Genomic DNA, 19,945 nt, shown 5'->3' with positions numbered 1-19,945 from the left:
ACCTTCTGGCCATTATTGGTTACTAACCAGTCCTGAACTTGTTGATTTCCACAGCTGTTCACTGCAATCTGACCCAGAATGGGATTGACCATCAGGTGTGTGCAGAGGATGTGACCTCTCACCTGGAGGAAGTGTCTGTTGATCATGGACTGGATGATGACAGCCCAGGCTTTCAGGACCAGTGTCCTGGTTTCCAGCGACGATCTCCACCTCAGCGCTCCGTCTCAGAATCTGAGCTCTCCAGGGTGAGAATAGATTCAAGACTATTACCATGATCTCAAACACTAATGACTTCTATAATTATTCTACCACTTAAAAGTTTGGGGTCTGTAAGATTTTTAAAAGAGGTCAGAAAAAAGGCTTTCCGAGGTTTATGCTCACCAACTACAGTAAAGTAACATTATGTAATGTTGTGAAATATTATTGCAATTTAAAATACATTTTTAATATATTTTAAAATGTAATTTATTCAGCTTTACATTTTTCCTGGATTCTTTGTCAAATTATTAGTTTTTCTTTGAAATAAAAGTTCCTTGCGGAATATAAGTAAAACCTTTTAAATTTTTATGCATAGTGAAGAATATCACTAATTTTGGAGATATTTATGTAAAAAAGACACGCGCACACACACACACACACACGTATACCATTAAGATTTTGTCAGTCTTGCCAAAAATAGGCTTTGTCTTTAGCAAAAAAAAACTTTTTTTTTCATTTGAGTTTGGAATGAAACATTATACCCCTTTTTTTTTACTGTTGCTCTTATTATAATTTAATAAGTGATGCAGAGTTAAAATTTACAACATTTACAGCATTTTACATTGGCTTCTGTGAACAAAAGCAAGCATATTTTGTCAATGCATACATTGAACTTACTTGTATCACGAATATTTTTGATAATTAAACTATTCACCACAAGATGGCGCTCCAATGCACTGAGTCTTCTTTGTTGCTCTGATTTAGGCTGTCCATCTGTCTTATTAAAATTGTTAAATTTATTGTGAATCATATATAAAGTTTTGAGCCATATATTTGAGAAATAGACAAGTTAATAAAATCGCCATTCCATCAAACAATAAAATGCATTAATAAAAACATATATTGTCATTTTCATTGAAGCCATATACTTTAATAATAAATATTGTTTATATCAATCAACCCTTCAAATCATAAGCCTCCAATGCCTCCAATATGAGCTCTGACTCCTGTTGTCATAGATGATGATTTTAGTGCTGTTATGCATTCATATCTTCAAGTCATCATGCTTTGTTGCTATAGTAACGTGAAAATTCTTGAATTGTCTAATTATACCAAGGACAGAATGACTGTGACATTGTGTTTGTGTGTGTGTTAAAATTTAAAAGCTCACTTTTCCTCCCCTCAATATCTCATCTGTCACTCGTCTCCATTTAATTGGCTGGGAATCCACCTACAAAGCCATTCCCACTTGTCTCCTCCCTGCAGGAACTTCAGAATCGGTGACTCCGTCCTCACAACTTCTTAAAGTCTTCCATGAAATGGAGCTCACAATGGTATCTCCACTCGCACTGCTCTTTCAATGCAGTGTAATGTATCTTTATGTATTAAACCTCATCAATCCTTTTGTAAGACTCTGTCAGCGATCACGGCTCTGCGGGCCTGCCTTCGCAGCTCAGTGGCAGATATCTTGGGTTAATTAGCTCGGTGCTGTTTTTAGTTGGGCTGTGACTCTCGCCCCACTGGAGGTTGATTCTACTGACTCAGCATCTGTTTGTTTGCCTGAGCTTTGTCGCTACTGAATTAGCCTGCTTCCTAAAGGTAGCTTACCCTTTTTCCAGACGCTCTGAATTCAGCTCACACCGTACTCAAATGGCAAGTAGTGGCATTCAAACAGGAGGCGGTCATTAAAGGAATAGTTCACCCAAAAATGACATTTTGTTATTATTTATTCACCCTCGTGTTCTTCCAAACCTGTCTGACTTCTGTGGAATACATTTAAGAATGTGTCAGTTGCTATTTTTAGTGCCATTACAATGAATGCAGATTGAAGCATTTAAGCCTTAAAAAGGTCACAAATAAAAGTGGTCCATATTTTTCCACATTTAATGAAGCTATGTGACCAGTTTATGTGAGTATCAAGTGAAATTTATTCACTGATTGATCAGTAAGTTGAACTTGAGAACTGGATCATTTGTACAATAAATGAATCGTTCTGACTTGTTTTGTCAAGTGGTTCAACCAATTTATTGAAAAGATCTAATTCATTCATTTAGGTATTGCATAGCACAAAAATATTTTCTGTGAATAACCACTTCAGTTTTACTAGTTTTCTCACTAATGTATTGTAAGGCTTCAGAAGACTTGGAATGCTTCAATCCGTGAGCAACTAATGATACAATTTTTACTTCTAGCTGTGCTATTTCATATAAAATGTGGAAAAAAGAGGTGAAAAGATTCTGCACTTACATTCAGTTATCTTTTTCCCTTGCCCAGCCAGGAACTGTGAAGCTGTCCAAACCTGTGGCCCTGTGGAGCCAGCAGGACGTGTGTAAATGGCTGAAGAAACACTGTCCCAATCAACACCAAGTCTACAGTGACTCCTTCAAGCAGCATGACATCACAGGTAAACACAGGCACCCTGTCAGTCTTACAATGATCTTGTTCAAGGTCAAATACCCACAGTCCAATGCTTACGCACACATTCTACTTGCATTAAGACATTCATAATGGCACTGCTATTAATTGCTGCCGGCTCAGCCTAGATGGTTGCATTGTGATGTTTATTAGCTCAGCAGGGGTTCCTGTGTAGTTGAGGAGGCATGTTGGGGGAATTTATCTATGCTTGTGTCGTTTTAATGCTGTAACCTAACTTGTAGTGATGGATGAATGTACCACAGTTTTTCATGTTGTGTTGTGCTTTAATGTGTTCCTACTTCAAGAAATGTTATAGAGATTAATTGTTTGCATGGTGCAGGCATAGCATCAAAATCCAATATGTTAACACTGATGGAGGTTTTTACTCGAGCACGGAAACGGTCCTGTGCTCGCAGCGCTTGCTCTTCAGTACACGCACAAAGGTGCCGGTGCATAGCCTTTATCATTCCATATCAAATCGAAAGAAACTACGTGCATGCAATGTCGTGATCAGTTAAGGCATGAAGTTACCAAGCACCTGAGACCCCCAGTGATGGATTGATTGCGCTCGTGCAGGGGCGTGATGAGCTCATGCAGGGGCGTGGTTAGTAAGTGCCATCATACGTCACAGGGGTATGCAACGTCCAATAGGAAAATTCAACTGCAGTAGCCACCGTTCAATCTGAAGAGGCCAGCACTCAGACGTTTTTACACCATACACTCACCTAAAGGATTATTAGGAACACCTGTTCAATTTCTCATTAATGCAATTATCTAATCAACCAATCACATGGCAGTTGCTTCAATGCATTTAGGGGTGTGGTCCTGGTCAAGACAATCTCCTGAACTCCAAACTGAATGTCAGAATGGGAAAGAAAGGTGATTTAAGCAATTTTGAGCGTGGCATGGTTATTGGTGCCAGACGGGCTGGTCTGAGTATTTCACAATCTGCTCAATTACTGGGATTTTCACGCACAACCATTTCTAGGGTTTACAAAGAATGGTGTGAAAAGGGAAAAACATCCAGTATGCGGCAGTCCTGTGGGCGAAAATGCCTTGTTGATGCTAGAGGTCAGAGGAGAATGGGCCGATTGATTCAAGCTGATAGAAGAGCAACTTTGACTGAAATAACCACTCGTTACAACCGAGGTATGCAGCAAAGCATTTGTGAAGCCACAACACGCACAAGCTTGAGGCGGATGGGCTACAACAGCAGAAGACCCACCGGTACCACTCATCTCCACTACAAATAGGAAAAAGAGGCTACAGTTTGCACGAGCTCACGAAAATTGGATGGTTGAAGACTGGAAAAATGTTGCCTGGTCTGATGAGTCTCGATTTCTGTTGAGACATTCAGATGGTAGAGTCAGAATTTGGCCTAAACAGAATGAGAACATGGATCCATCATGCCTTGTTACCACTGTGCAGGCTGGTGGTGGTGGTGTAATGGTGTGGGGGATGTTTTCTTGGCACACTTTAGGCCCCTTAGTGCCAATTGGGCATCGTTTAAATGCCACGGCCTACCTGAGCATTGTTTCTGACCATGTCCATCCCTTTATGACCACCATGTACCCATCCTCTGATGGCTACTTCCAGCAGGATAATGCACCATGTCACAAAGCTTGAATCATTTCAAATTGGTTTCTTGAACATGACAATGAGTTCACTGTACTAAAATGGCCCCCACAGTCACCAGATCTCAACCCAATAGAGCATCTTTGAGATGTGGTGGAACGGGAGCTTCGTGCCCTGGATGTGCATCCCACAAATCTCCATCAACTGCAAGATGCTATCCTATCAATATGGGCCAACATTTCTAAAGAATGCTTTCAGCACCTTGTTGAATCAATGCCACGTAGAATTAAGGCAGTTCTGAAGGCGAAAGGGGGTCAAACACAGTATTAGTATGGTGTTCCTAATAATCCTTTAGGTGAGTGTATATTGTAGAATTAAAACAATTTATAACCAAATGTCAAAATATTTACTCAAATCAATGCACAGCACTAATAAAGACACGGTCTTACAGATCATTAACTCAAAGTTGTTTTAGGGTTTAGTTACCCTTTAAGAGAAATTAGTATTATTACATTTTATTGCATTTTTGTACTTTTTTTAAAAAGCAATATATTATTATAATATACAATTTATTACATTTATATATAATTTATTCTTTTGACAAACCTAACTTTGCTATTTTTTAATTTTATAAAATACAAATGTTCAAATTTGTACTTGGAAATCAGGGTCAATTATCTTTTAATCCCAAGATGTCCTTCTTATTAAAGTAGGAGATACAGTATAACAAAATCAAAATTTGCAGTCAAATAGATCATGGAGTGATTTGCTCTGCTTTGTTAATAATCATGGCTTTCTTTGCAGTAGCATAATCGCACAGTGCTGATGAACTGAGGTCCTTTAATCAAGAGCAGTCGTTCTGTAAATGTTCGGTTTCCAAGGTCTCTTGATGAAAAGCTCTTGTGGTGATTTATCATGATTTGGCCAACTGATCTCAACTGTCATGGGTAATGCTAACTAAAGCAATGTTACGTCCATTCTGGATTGTTCTAGTTTGACTGGAAGAATTGTGAATGCGATTTGCATTAGGGTGATGCGTGATCCAATTAGCCATAATTTATGCAGAAAATATGCAAGCTGCCCGATTTGACGATCCAGTATTAATTAACAGGAATCAGTTCATAAACATCATGCCTTACCAATTAGAGACACAATGCAATTTGCATCCATCTCTAGTTATGCCATGCATAGCATAACACATTTCATTAGAGTAAACAGAGATGGATCAGTGCCAAATCACAAGACAACAGTGTTCAAAACTAACTTGCTTTTGCAGAAGCGCATTAAACTAATGTTTTCTGGTGTGGTTTTCTTCCATACCACGGTGTGTATCTTCATGTCAATAATTTTAAACAAATCTGAATGAATGAGATGCAGATCATTTGCACATTAGTTGAATTCTATACATCTACAGAATCATCTAATATTGGACTTTATTTTTTTCTTCTTAACAACAATCTTATTGATTAATCATTATTGGACTATATTTTTTTCTTCTTAACAACAATCTTATTTTATCTTAAGATTAATGTCTGAGAATTTGCATGTCATTTAGGTATATTTGTAATTTTTATTTAATTTTTTTTATTGTTTCAAAAGCTTAAAAAATAATGCATCCATCAGTGCTTCAAGGGATGTGGAGTTATACAGTGAAGCCTCTGAAACTGGTATTGATTAATCATTATGTTTACATCAGATCACATTTTAGAGTCCGTTTATTCTGAAATATAAAGGATTTTTCAAGAATTCATTCAGCTTTCCAAACCACCCAGTCTCAAATACAGCTTTGAGAGAGCATGAAATTACTAACTATTAAGTTACCTAATTACTTACTATTAAGTAGCGGTTTGTTTCCATTTGAACCAGAGCATAGTAAGATAAACCTTTGCATCGCCAACATACGACTGTTGAGATTCTCCCTCACCGCTTCGACACATCTCCCAAATCGCTCTGAGAGTTTGAATGGAACACCGAGCTGTCATTAAAAATGCATTAAAGCATATTAAGGCATAATTAGATATTAGTCCCTAATCTGCAGTAATTACAAAGACAGAGGCAGCGAGTGCTTTGGTAAATGAGTTAAGCACATATTTTTGATAGCGTAGGTGTAATCAGGGGAGAAGGTGCACTCATTCTGTGTAATATACAACCAAGAAGATAAGACAGAATGACTGAACTAGAGCTGCTCTGTCAGATACAATGAAACTCTGGGCTGGATTTCAAATAGACATCAATCCCATGGGCCACAGCACAGTAGGGTTATGAAAACACAACACCATATAATACCACAATTAAAGCCTGTTAAATAACCAGCTGTTGTTAAACAGATAATGCCTAATTGGACATTAAAATGAGATATTCATTCATGAACTGTAGTGAGCTTTGTGCCAGTGTTTTTATTTAATGTACACAATGTCTGTTGTAAGACTGTGAATGTCAGATCTGTTTTATGGATGACAGTGCAAACCACTATATATATATATATATATATATATATATATATATATATATATATATAGTGGTGGGAGGAGCAAACGACAGACACAGTGGGCGTGGCGTCAGGCCTCGGAGAGGTTGTTATTAAACAAAAACATTCAAATAAAGTGTCCAAAATAAACAGGGGATCTGGTGTCCTCGTCGTGCTGCGGGGCTTGTGAAGGAGGGCAGTGTTCAGGAGGGAAGGGTCCAGGGAACGGGCGGAGTCCAATGGCCGCACGGGCTCCCCTCTCGGGTCCGGGAGCGAGTGGCGGCGGCTTCCTCCAGCGGCGACGTCCTACTCCTAAGCCCCCGGAGCTTCTGGGGGACTCGACGGCCCGGCATCCTGGCTGTCGGCCGTCTAACGGGTGCGGTAGTCCTCCTACTCGACGCGCCCTTCCTGGACCCACGAGGACACCAGCGTGCATGCACGGGGAAGAGACCGGTCTCCCGAGGAGAGGTCCGCTCGGCATTTAAACGCGCCTCATCACACGCCGCCAGCCCTGGCTGTTTCAGCGCCCCTCCTCTCTCACACACCCACTCCCGTCGGGAGCCTGGTGAAGGGTGGCGAATACGGGACGGGGTGGTGATGATGATAAGGGGGGAGGCAGCCGACTCGTCACTATATACAGTATGTGTATATATATATATATATATATATATATATTAAATGGCATTTTTTATTACAATCTGGGCCTTTTACAAAATTGGACAAATATTGAATATTTCAAATACACTATAACGTATAGGTTAAGACAGCCAGGACAGAATTATAACTTTTTTGTTGTTGTTCGTTTTTAAAGCAATGTAATATTTGTGCACTTGATTTACTGTAAAGAATATGTAGGACTGTGGTGTGATGGCAAGGCATTAGTTATTAATATGTTATGGATTTTATATTATTGATAAATAGTTTTTTAATTGAACAAAATTAATTATTTAAAAATCATGTACATATTATTAATGAATCATAATAAATAAAACACAATAATAAATATCAGGATTGGATGTTTTAGGCTTAAAGGAACACTCCACTTTTTTTGGAAATAGGCTCATTTTACAACTCCCCTAGAGTTAAAGAGTTGAGTTTTACCGTTTTTGAATCCATTCAGCCGATCTTTGGGTCTGGCGGTAGCACTTTTATCTTATCTTAGCATAGATCATTGAATCGGATTAGACCGTTAGCATTTGGTCATCAAAAATGACCAAGGAGTTTCGATAATGTTCCTATCTAAAGCTTGACTCTTCTGTAGTTACATCGTGTACTAAGACCGACGGAAAATGAAAAGTTGCGATTTTTCTAGGCCGATATGTCTAGGAACTATACTCTTATTCCGGCGTAATAATCAAGGAACTTTGCTGCCGTACCGTGGGTGCAGCAGGCGCAATGATATGACGCATCGCCTGAAAGTAGTCCCCAGCTAGGTAACTAGTTATGATATAGCTGGGGACTACTCTCAGATGCTGTTGGTCTTAGTGCACGATGTAACTACAGAAGAGTCAAGCATTAAATAGAATTTTTTTCAAAACTCTTTGATCATTTTTGAGCAAGATGCTAACGGTCTAATCCAATTCAATGATCTATGCTAAGCTAAAAGTGCTACCGCCAGACCCAGAGATCGGCTGAATGGATTCAAAAACTGAATGGATTAAAACTCACCTGTTTAACCCTAGGGAAGTTGTAAAATGAGCCTATTTCCCCAAAAAAGTGGTGTGTTCCTTTAAAAGTCAATTTAGCAGTGTTGCCTCTCCAGTCTATTAGGGGGTGCTTTTAAAAAGTCATGTGAACAAGCATAATCAAATTTTGGATTTAAGCAGCAAAATCTGAAGTGGGCACTTTGACTTATGGTGTCACTGTAACCCAAGTGTCCATTTTTGAAGCATGTTTCACAGCAATTATGAAAAATGCCACTGTACGGTCTGGTGTGGGAATTGGCAGCATCATCAGATCATACTGTAGGCCTAAATCCTCCTGTTTCATGATCATTGGATCATTCTCTGTGGTTTTACAGGAAAGAAAGGAAAGTTTGACAGATCTTATGTTGACAGGATAAATGAATCCAGCTGGGATCTTCCTAGTAAGCTGGCTCTTCTCATGCTTCCACATGCACTGGACGGTCAATGTCTGTGCGGGCGGTCTGGCTCACTGCTGGTCAGATCAGTCCAGAGAATACTGGGTGTGGTGAGATACTGGGTTTATTTATTTGACTTTAATAAGAGTTATAAACAACTCACGTAAAAGAGACTCCCATCAGGCAGCACACTGGTGGTCTTGGCGAAGTATATGAGCTTTTTTATGGAATATATACCTGTAGACTGCATTTATCATGCACTCCCAATCTGATCTTTCTGCTGGCATTTTCATCAGAGTAAATTTATATGTATTTGAGTTTCATATTTAACATGAAAACTATATGTTGTAAAATGGGACATAGAAAATCTGATGTTTGCTGAAATGCCTCTTTTTAAGATATTAATAGATCTTAAAAGATTCAACACATGTATGCTTTGGAGTTAAACACATATTCAGCCCTAACACATAAATAGCTGCAATGATGTTTTCTACAAAACATTCCCAGCATCCACTCTGGGTTGAATCAAAGGACCCAAACTAAACATTGACCTGACGTCACACCTTCTATAAACACACAATCCTGTCTGTAAACTGCATGTAATGGCGTCTGCACAGTAGTGACTGCAGTTGTTCCATTTTATATGCATTCTTTGCGGGATTTTTTTACTTGGAACTTTCCATTATTTTCAGTGTGCTGTTCAATGACCATAAGAGATGTGATGACGTTGAGATAGCTGATGAAAAGTAGCATAGACTGATGGTTTTCTGAATGATCTCATTGAGCTGAAATACACAGTACCCTGATTATCTGAGACTGAAACAAAAATACATTGTCTCTTGCATTTGTTGCAATTGCAATTAAACCTGGAATTTGTGTTGTGATGCCAACGGATCTTAACCATTCATATTATATTTTTTGCTGTTATAATAAAAGGTTCATTAAAGTTAAGGAAGAAATATGCCAATTATATCTGAATAATCTGCTAAATCTCAGTATAATTCAACCCTAGACTTGTGACTTCAAGGGCTTCAGGCAGCAGTCGTGTATATTTTTGATTCAGCACGATGTCTTCACCGAGCAGCACAGTTTCAGCCTTCGGTAGCGTGGCGGTGATTTCCGCGAGCGGGATGATGAGGTATGAGCGTCTGAAATTGCAGTGTTCCGCAGGGATGCAATTCAGAGCCATCAGATCAATTTTTCAGTATTCTGGGGAGAAGGATGGAGAGGAAAGATCAGATTGAATTGTGGTGCTGTTGGAGGATAAGAGCATGATGTGGCCTGAATGAAACTACTGCAATTTTTGTGTTTTGAAGTATTCTGAGGGGTGGGTGACGGTGTACAGTGTTAGTCTATTGATGGCTATGTTAACAATTAATCATTTGACTGTTATCACTCGCTTTTTCAAGCATATTGTAGCTGTTATGGGTAATAAAATAGGAAATAGTCATGTTCTGATGGACGTAGAGGTGAGCGGTTTGCATGCCACTGTATATAGCGGATGACTCACACAACTGATGTTTTTCTGGATGGAGTATAATGAGCAACTTGATAATGCTGCAGATTTACATTCAGGAGAAATGGAGGCCTGCGGCAAAGCAGAAATTTTGCTATAGGATCTTTCCAAATGTGTATGTCATGAGGAAAGACATGGTATGTTATGACTGCTCATTCATAATGGTTTGCCACTCTGGTGGTCACATAGCTACTGTCCCAGTTGACCGATTTTTGTTTTTTTCAAATTTTTTAAGAGTAAAATCAAACGTGCTAAAGTGAAATTTCTGCACCACTAGAGCCACTAAATGGAATTGCAACAATTATTGTCAAACAGGTTTCTAGATAAAAATTGCCCCCGTCTGCTATTGGTCTGACAAACACAAGCCCCACCCCCAAACTCACTCCATTGGTTGAGCCACTGTTGCTGTCAGGCAGGTCGGTATTCTCAAATAAAAAGAGCAATGTGATAGCGTCTCAGTGCCTGCAGATGACTTGCTTACGGCTGTCTTTTCATATTAAGCTGGGATATGAGAACGTATTTTACATTTACACACTTAAACCACTTTAAAATTATGCTGATTGTCCTCCTTGAAGTCATTTAGTTGAAGTTACGTTCACAATCAAGTGCGGGGTTGTTGCCTGCACAAATGCATATCGCTAAGCATCTGTGTCTTTCTCTCCCTTTCTCTCCTTATGTTCTATTCATCCCTGTAACTCTTACTATCTGCCCTCTTTTGATTAAATGCCAAATGCCATTGTCCTCTTATCTAGTGATCAATATGGGCTCAGCAACAGGACAGTCCAAATAATGATAACGGTTCAATCTCCTTCAAGTGATTTGGACTTATTAAGTTGTCCTAGGGATGTTCTTGGAACTTTAGGAACACTGAAGATAATCCGTTGCAGGACTTTACCTCATATTGTTTCACTTCTGTACTTTAGGCTTATATATCCGTATATAACTATATGGCAGTTGAACAGAAAAGTCACGTGACTGAAACAGATGAATACGTCTAAACCAAATGTTTTACTTTAGAAATGTTAGTAATTTTAATCAGAACGATGTAAAGCTTTCTTTATAATACAATTTTACTACATTAAAAAACACGTTGAAAAATGCAGATTTTTTTTACACATTTCACCATTTGAGGATATATGTAATATAGAACATAATGTAATATATAAAAATGAATTTCTTCCATTTTTTGAGTAAATGTAGCAGAACGTTCTGTTCAGCATCAGATTTAAAGATTCTCTCTGGCATTTTTCATCTAGAATTTGGTCCTCTGCCATGTAAAGTAGGTAATTTTGCAGCATAATCTTGCCTGTTGGATGGTACTCTGTATGGATCTACGTAGGGACGTACTTGGCAGATGCATTCAGACTCTGCGGTAGTTTGAGGGGCTAGCGAGCCTGCCAGATTGTGTGTCTATATGTGTGTGTGTATGTGAGACAGAAAGAATGAGAGTATGAAAGGTCCTCTTGGGACTCATGAATGCAGCTGCGGTTAAACTATGTGAAGTATGCTACAGTATCACCTGAGGAGTTTCCTTCACCAGTCCAAGCAGCCTCAGTGTTTCTCAAGTACAGTCCTGCTTGTTCACCATGAGAGTTTTGTCAGAGACATTGAGGTTAATTTCCATCTTTATAGGCCCCAGAGCTGCCCCAGACCCCTTCTCTCTCTTTCTGTCTGTCATCCCTCCTGGTTGTTGGAGCAGTAATTAGCCAGGCTTTTGGTTCACATGTAAAAGGGACAGGTCCCTAGAGTGACAGTGGAGGGAGAGAGCTTTAAGCTAGTCCATTCATCAGGACTGAAGACGAGTATGCCAGTCCAGCAACCGGAGGGAGAAAGAGAGTGAATTTATCTGCCCTGATGTCTCACATATGTGGATTGGCGCTCCTATACTATAGTGATACGTTTGTAATTTTAAATGTTGCTTGCTAACCATTTCATCTACTACTTTTGAATAACTGCTGACTGCTTCATGCTAACCTGCTAAACCTTGACCTTTGGGTTTGTATGCGTGTGTGTATCTTTTAAGCACTGATTTGGGCTTGTAGTCTTTGGTAAATGGTTAATGTAGTAGCACTGGATAACAGTCACAACAGGATTCAGAAGAAGCCAAGTGCGGAGCGTGATTTCCGACTGATCAGTATGCTGAAATCCAAGGTGCTGTTAATTTTTTTAAACCATTTCTCTGTCAGTTGCACAAAGATAAGTAGACACAGGATTGTGAACAAAGAAAACCGCAGTGATGGTGTTTGCACTGACACCTGGCTCAGCTCCTACTGGAAGGAGTGGGAAGAGACTTTAACAGTCATTAAAACATGAAAGGCCACCACTGAAGGGCAAACAAACACATGATGCACAGGCTGCGTATTTTTATAACATACATTTAAGTTCTCAGTATTTTTATTATAATTATTTAATATTCCAGTACAAATAGCAAAACATTAAATTAAAAAAATTTTTACAGGCTGCCCAGTAGTTTTGTTCTTGTTTTTCCTTTTACAGAAATAGTCAGTTTTGCATTTTGCTAATTGTTTTGTTTGCTAGCTTTTATTACGATTTTTGGGAATGGGCTCAAAACAATTTTAGTAGATATTTCTATTTTGAATCATCTTTAAGTGAAGCTCTATGTCTGTCACTTGCGCAATAGATGGCCAACATATCTTGTGTCTATAGCAGACAATTATTTATCCTTTCTTGTTTTCTACCAGGCTAAATTCTTTTCCATCCTTATCTTGCTGAGACAGCTGTTACCCAGTGACCCATTCTTCCTGCTAAGTAACATCTAAGAAACATCTCAAATGTTTTTGTTGGACAGTTATTTGTTTAGACTGGCACCTTTCCCATTTCTTCTCATGCACTCGCATTTCTAACTCTTTTCCCATCTGTATATGTATTCTGCTCTTATTTTCTTTCTTTCCTGTTTTCACACTCTAATCTTCTGTTCTTTAACCAGGCTTTGACTCATCTTCTCAGTGAAACACTTATGGAAGTGATTCAGAGAGAAGGCACGCTGAGTTTCTGTTCCTCATTGAGGCGTTTCAGCCAAATGCTGCCAAATGAAGGGGTAGTTTGGCACTCTACCAACGTACTGAAATACCTTACCCCGATCACCTCAACCTACACGCCTCACACATACTCCAATTTTCTGCTTCTAATGTTCCGTGACTAAAGAGGCCCCATCTGTGCTCATAGCGCCTCAATATTCTATTTAGAAATATAGATGGCATCAAAATGTGATACAGTTTGAGTTGACGCATGAAAAAGGATTTTTTTTTTTGTTCTCATATTGCTTTATTGAAGGCTGTCCTATAAAATGATTTTCTTTCTTTCTAAAGAAAATGCCATGTACATTTATTTTTCCTTTAAAAGAATCTCATTCTTCATTAGTATCAGACTTTTTTCCCAAGAAATACATATGAACGTCAAAACACTTAAATTTAACAGAGAAACAATACTACATAAGATATTAAAGTGTTCAGAGAATGTATCTAGCGCAGGACTCAATAATACGGAGGGCCCGATGGCCCAGGGCCAGTGTAAATTTGGAGTCAGTTACTGTGTTGAGATGTTTGATGAGCATGTATATTTGTTTTATGCCTTACAGATTTAAACATTTGGCTTTTTGTAATGTGTTGAATATTGTTGTTGCTAATTATACTGATTTAAATGTCACCAATATGACATTATTATTATTATTATTATTATTATTATTATTATAATATAGAGAGGTGGTTTAGCTGAGTGATTTGTGATCAACATCAGTTAGAATGGTTTGAATATTTAAAAACAAATCACCATGTGCCATCTATAATTGTTCAGCAAGTGCGTGTTTATGAATGTATAACTTTGATAGTCACACATTTAAAATTTGATAAATGTGAAAATAATTCTTACTAAACAATTAATTGAATAAAATTTTAAAATGTATGTATTTTTATACATATAAAATACAGATATTACTGCTTTTTTTTATCATTTCTGAATGGGCCAGAAATTATTGGCAGGGACATTATAGAAATCTGGCCAATGGACCCGTGAAGTGTTTTTTTTTTTTTTTTTTTTCACATTTTTTATTGAATATTTTAAGCATAAAGCTTACTACATGTATTATTTTATTTCCAATTTTCTAACAGATGTTTCTTGCCTTTTTAATTATTGTAATTTTACTGACTTTTTACAGGCTGCCCTGTCGTTTACTGATAAACAGTGGTACTTAATTTTTCTTTGTGTTCCCCTTTGTATTTTTAATTTCCGGTTTTTGCATTACCACATGAAATTCTCTCCAGTGGGTAAGGGTCAGCTAAATTGTTTGCTTGGCTAGCTGTCAGTGTATTTTTTTCAGTTCTACATAGCTTTCCTCTTCACTGGAAACATGCTGCAATTTAAACACATGACCATTAAGAGAGCGAGGGAGCGAGTGACGTGAGCAGAGCATCCACACTCATAATGCAACATAATCACTGAAAATTGTACTATGCTTCATCTGAATACCGTCCTTTCCATAGATAATGATACCGCGTTTGGTCTCTTTCACGAAAAACAACCGAATTAACAATTTTCATCGCAGTGTAAATGCATTAGTAGCCATTCTGCTTCGCTACCTCAAGGCGTTGCGTGAGATGGTACAATGGCTTTAACTTTATTGTGCACAAATGGCAGCTGTTAACTGGGGCATTGACAGGCACTATTATGACTTTTATCAGCACAGATATGAGGAGAATATTTGTGAGGAGGCGATGATTAAAAATGACAGTGAACTTCATCTGACCTTGATCATATTTCTAACTGGAGGAAAATATTCCAATCTATTTCGTTTCACTAATTACAATATATTCTCGTTAGGTTCTTGTAATGTAGGTTATTACAATACTCGATCCGTTTTTCCACAAGGGCATTATAATAGCTCCTTATAAATGGCAAGTACAGTTATTCTTTATATGTGTTATAAATGTGCAATTTGTATTTTTTTTTTCTTTGTACAGCCCAGCCTGGTTTCATGTTCATGTGTTTGTTTGTGTTTGTGTGTGTGTACAGGTCGAGCTCTGATGAGGCTCACTGACAGGAAGTTGGAGCGTATGGGCATCATGCAGGAAAGTCAGAGACAGTACATCCTACAGCAGGTCCTCCAGCTCCGCGTCAGAGAAGAGGTCCGCACTCTGCAGCTGCTCACGCAAGGTACATACGCATACACACAAACATGTATAGCTATGCATGGGAAGAGACTTCCAATGTTTTTCATTTAAACTAATTAATCTTTCTTCACTTTAACCCTGCCTTAATAGATTTTAATTAATGGATTACGACCCTTTTATGAGTCTGTTTTATTAACCTTTTTTTTACTATAACGTAGATTAGAATGAAGAATGTGTAGTTAGGCGTATGTAGTAATACTCTGTCCTGTTTTCTTGATCTTGTTGAGGGTCCCCTCACACTCTAAATGAAAAAGCTAATGCAGAATTGCAATTCAAAGAAACTCATATACTGTAAGAGTCATTTTTAACTAGAAAAGCAAAGTGTGTCAAAGTGTGACCATTTTTAAACTTCAAACTTAGTTTAAAAAGCCATCAGTGGACAGATGGACAGAGACAGACAGACAGATAGATGGTTGTATGGATAAATAGATGTATAGATGCATATATGGGGATGGATGGATGGATGGATAAATAGATGTATAGATGCATATATATACTGGCTAAGCATTCCTGAAAGAGAGAGAAGAGAGGCATTATTTGGTGAAGGCCCAGATGTTACTGCTGTTTTTTGCCTTCTTTCTGATATACAAACTAAATTAAACAATGACGTGCATGGGAACGGACAGCACACAGATGCTGTCAAAATTGGCCAGAATTTGCAACAGCCCAGTGAAGGACAGTATTTTTAGGGGACTAAAGAGGAGCTGCTGTGCCTGACAAAGTAAAGCTAGGCTGAATGTTAGCATTATCTCTGTTGTCAGAAGGAAAATGAAAACGTATGTTCTGCTGAGCATGTTACATGTTGTCAATTACCCTGAAAATATTTTATGAAATATTTTTTTTTCTCTGCAATACAAAGCAAACACGATGGTCTTCATTGTAAATGAAACCAGAAAGAAGGTTTCCTATAGAATCCTCCTCATGAGTGCACCTGGTAACTCATGTCGGCCATACACACAGTCTGACATTAGCTGCTATCTGCAGCGACTAACAGCTTTTATTGTGCACTGGCAGTCGGGTATCATGCAGACAGACAATAATTAACCTTTAGGGCTCATTGGACCATGCAGGGAAAATAATTAAATTCTGGCTCCCGTGAATGCCAGAGGGATGGCTGGACCACGAAGGCCTTATCAGTTACAGTGAACCGGACAGTAACAGCCAGTGTTTTCTACTTCACATAACTATCCACCGGGCGGAAATCACAGATTGGCTTTCATGTCATGCTATTGTGAGCAGTGTTTGCCGCAGTATATTGTTGTTCAATCAATGCAAAGTTTGTAAGTTTTTTAGGCAACAGTTATGGTGTGTTCAAGTCATGTCGGATAGATCGTATGTGAGTTGAATGCACATGAACACAGCCACAAAGTCATTATTACAAGTGGGAAACTCAAAATTTTCTTTAAGCCCCGAGTTGGATGCAATGGATGCAGCCAAAGACTATAGATATGCAGCATCTGTTTTGACAGTAAATTTGTTGAATAAATTAATAAGTATTATTTTTTTTGTAATGTACAATAAAACTATATAAGTTACATATACAAAATATTAATTGCCATCGAATATATAATGATTCAGTTTGCATCACCTTCATAAATTGAGTAAAAACAGAAAAAAAACAAAAACACGATGCGCATTCTTTATTCATCATTTTATACATGAAGATTAAAAAAAAAAAACTTTGAATTTTATGTAGAAAAGTTAAATCGCCATCTTGTTCCCACCAAAGTGACAAACGTAAGCTCTTCCAAATTAATATATTCAATGCAACTCACATTTCTTTTATTGTAAGCGTGAAGTATTTTAGGCGTTTCCATTAGGATTTGGCTGGATGTTTAAGATATGGAAAGTATGTATTTTGTTGCTGTGCACCCATTAGGGAACAGTGACCTCATACATGTGGACATGAATAAACATTTTGTAAGTTTTTCTGTCTGTGGGACATCTACAGTATCTGCTAATGTTGAACGTTTTCTCTTCTCCCCTGAGTGAGATCAGACTTATTTTGCCAACTGTGACAGTATCAGAACCCAAATCAAAATGACATCATCAATACAAAATTAAACCCAACCATAGATACCAAACAAGCACAACAGATGGCTCACAAAGCGCTTGTCCAATTGTTTATGGGCCTTGAGAACTAATGAGAACTGCCGAGTTCTAATCATTCTGTCATAATTATTTCTCATTAGTGTTTACACATTGCTTTTACATCGGTATCCATGGCTACATCAAATATTCCTCTTCGGAGGAGATTAAAACCATCTACACTGTTGTGATAAAAATAGATGTTCTCAATGTTAATGAATCAGGCAGCCCAGAAAAGAAACGAGTATTATCTATTTTTCCTTTCTTCTAGTTTTGGTGATTCAAGTATCTCTAATTTATGAAGAGGTCAGAATCGTAGAGGTTATAGCACAGATAATGAATTATTGCATACATGTGTCTTGACGGGGTCAAATCTCAGAGGTTGTTATACAGGTTTTAAATTGGCTGCCATCTAGAAAGTTAGACAGCCAGTTTAATAGCAGTCCAGCAAATCTCATTTATCAAACCAAAAAAAAAATAAAAGAGCAAAAGCGATCAGTAACAAAAACGTGCTGTCCTTTCAAAGTGCTTTGAATGTCTTTGGGAGTCTTTGAGGGATGAGGTATACATTAATATTTTTTAATAATAGCAGTTTAATGATGGTACGTTGTGATGTTTTAATGTATTTTAAGAGAGAAAAAATTAACCATTTCTAATTATTGATTATGTGGTGGTTAAATTTGTCATGTTATTGTTTTGTTTTAGTTTTTTTGCTTAGAAAACATTTAGCATGTGCTGTTTTAGAGTTAACTTATTATTCTACAAGATGAAAGTGTCATATCTTTATCATTGCAAAAATTAAGGAGAAGCATTATTTGATTAATATAGATTATAAATATTTATTAATATATGTAATGTATTAAAATTATATATATTTTAGGGGTGTAACGGTATATGTGTTCGTTTCGGTATGGGTCCTTTGGTTCGGTACGCATGTGTACCGAACGAATACATTATTATTTTTTTATTATTATTATTTCATTTTGTTTTCTGGAAATTCAAATAACAAATGGAGTTTTGACTGTCTTTGATGTGGCATGACAGATCGCTGTATAAACCAGTCCCTCCAGTTTTTCGCGATTCCGCAGTCACTGAATACAATGCAAAATAAACAAAATGTCGCATTTTTTTGTGATCCTGCATAATTCGTCACTTAACTGCAAAATAATCGCTAAAAAATAAATAAATAAAAGACCTCACATAACAAAATTATAATCATCAAATTATTTTACGTTATGGGGATTCAGATTTTGTTCACGTGATGACGTCTGTGTATGTGAGCAGTCTGTCAAGAAACAATGGCGCCAAATTTGTCTCACCTGCCTCCTCAAATCAGTACGGGCTAAGCAATATCCCGATATACTGCACGAGCAGGGGCGGCGTTTCCGTATGGCAGAGGATGGCAGTTGCCATACCCTAGCCTGGTCAGGTGTGCCGTGGAAAATTATCCAAACTTCATACCTCTATTATAATTCGTTATTATTATTTTTAAATCAGAGGGTTTTAAAAATGTTTAACCAATGATAAGCATTAAAAAGAGCTTGTCGGTAAAACTTCGTAACGCTTTTTTGCAATGAAAGGGTAAATAAATAATTGATGTTTGAATAATACAGCGTTTTCTTTACTCAAACACTATGTCTGTAAAGGCTAATGTTTTTGTGTGCTTGAAGAACGGAGAAGTAGGTTATTTGCCATCTAGCCAATATACTTTTGTACGTTTATATATCCTGTGCATAAGCGCTTCATTTGAGATTTTGACCAAGTGTATTAAACAACATGAAAAACTAAGCGCCCATATAGCTACAATAAACATTATATAACCTGTAAAAGTGCCTATAGTTACACTCCATCTCCTTATTCGCTGGCCAAAAACCTTGTTAACTCCATTTGAAGTTGAATTTCATATAATGATAAGTGCATTATGTGCACACTAATAAAGTCTGATACAGTACCAATGCTGATGACGCAGTGTTGTTTAACTACTGAATTTTTTTCCCCTTCTATTTTTTTATATATCTATATATGTATATCAATATATCAGAATTTATTAAGAGACCAAAATACCAAATGTATGAATTGGATTTACAAGCCGTATGTACAGCTACAATACTTCTTTGTTGTTTACATAGGTAAGGTGGAAAAATGGTCCTAAGCTTGTTTTAAAAGTTAAAATGTTTCAGAATTGACTAAGAGACCAAAATAAACCAGCTTTATGCATTTTGTTTGTTATTTGTGAATATTGTGCATCTAACATAATACATAATCTGCACGTTTAATAAATTCCAGCTAGTTCAAAATCGCATGCGATTAATCGTGCAGGGGACACTTAATGTCCAGCGATATCGTCGACTAGATTGCACAAATACTGTTTGAACAGAACTGAGCTGAATGATGACAGCACTGAATTCAATAACGAAATG

At 37.5% G+C, this 19,945-nt stretch overlaps 1 protein-coding gene across 3 annotated transcripts in view; it reads left to right on the top strand.

The window, feature by feature from the left end:
- The window catches only part of LOC306885743 (sterile alpha motif domain-containing protein 12-like), a 107,894-nt gene that overhangs the window by 16,209 nt on the left and 71,740 nt on the right, over positions 1-19,945 (top strand). For all 3 annotated transcript variants that reach the window (XM_079442485.1, XM_079442484.1, XM_079442486.1), the window contains exons 2-4: positions 55-245; positions 2,473-2,602; positions 15,280-15,420. In XM_079442485.1, coding sequence (XP_079298611.1) covers positions 55-245; positions 2,473-2,602; positions 15,280-15,420 — 462 coding nt within the window. The remainder of the gene's footprint in view (positions 1-54; positions 246-2,472; positions 2,603-15,279; positions 15,421-19,945) is intronic.

This window comes from Barbus barbus, assembly GCF_936440315.1.
Source record: "Barbus barbus genome assembly, chromosome: 19".
Lineage (NCBI taxonomy): Eukaryota > Metazoa > Chordata > Actinopteri > Cypriniformes > Cyprinidae > Barbus > Barbus barbus.
Note: the sequence above shows the minus strand (reverse complement) of the source record. Positions and strands in the feature narration are given on the sequence as shown.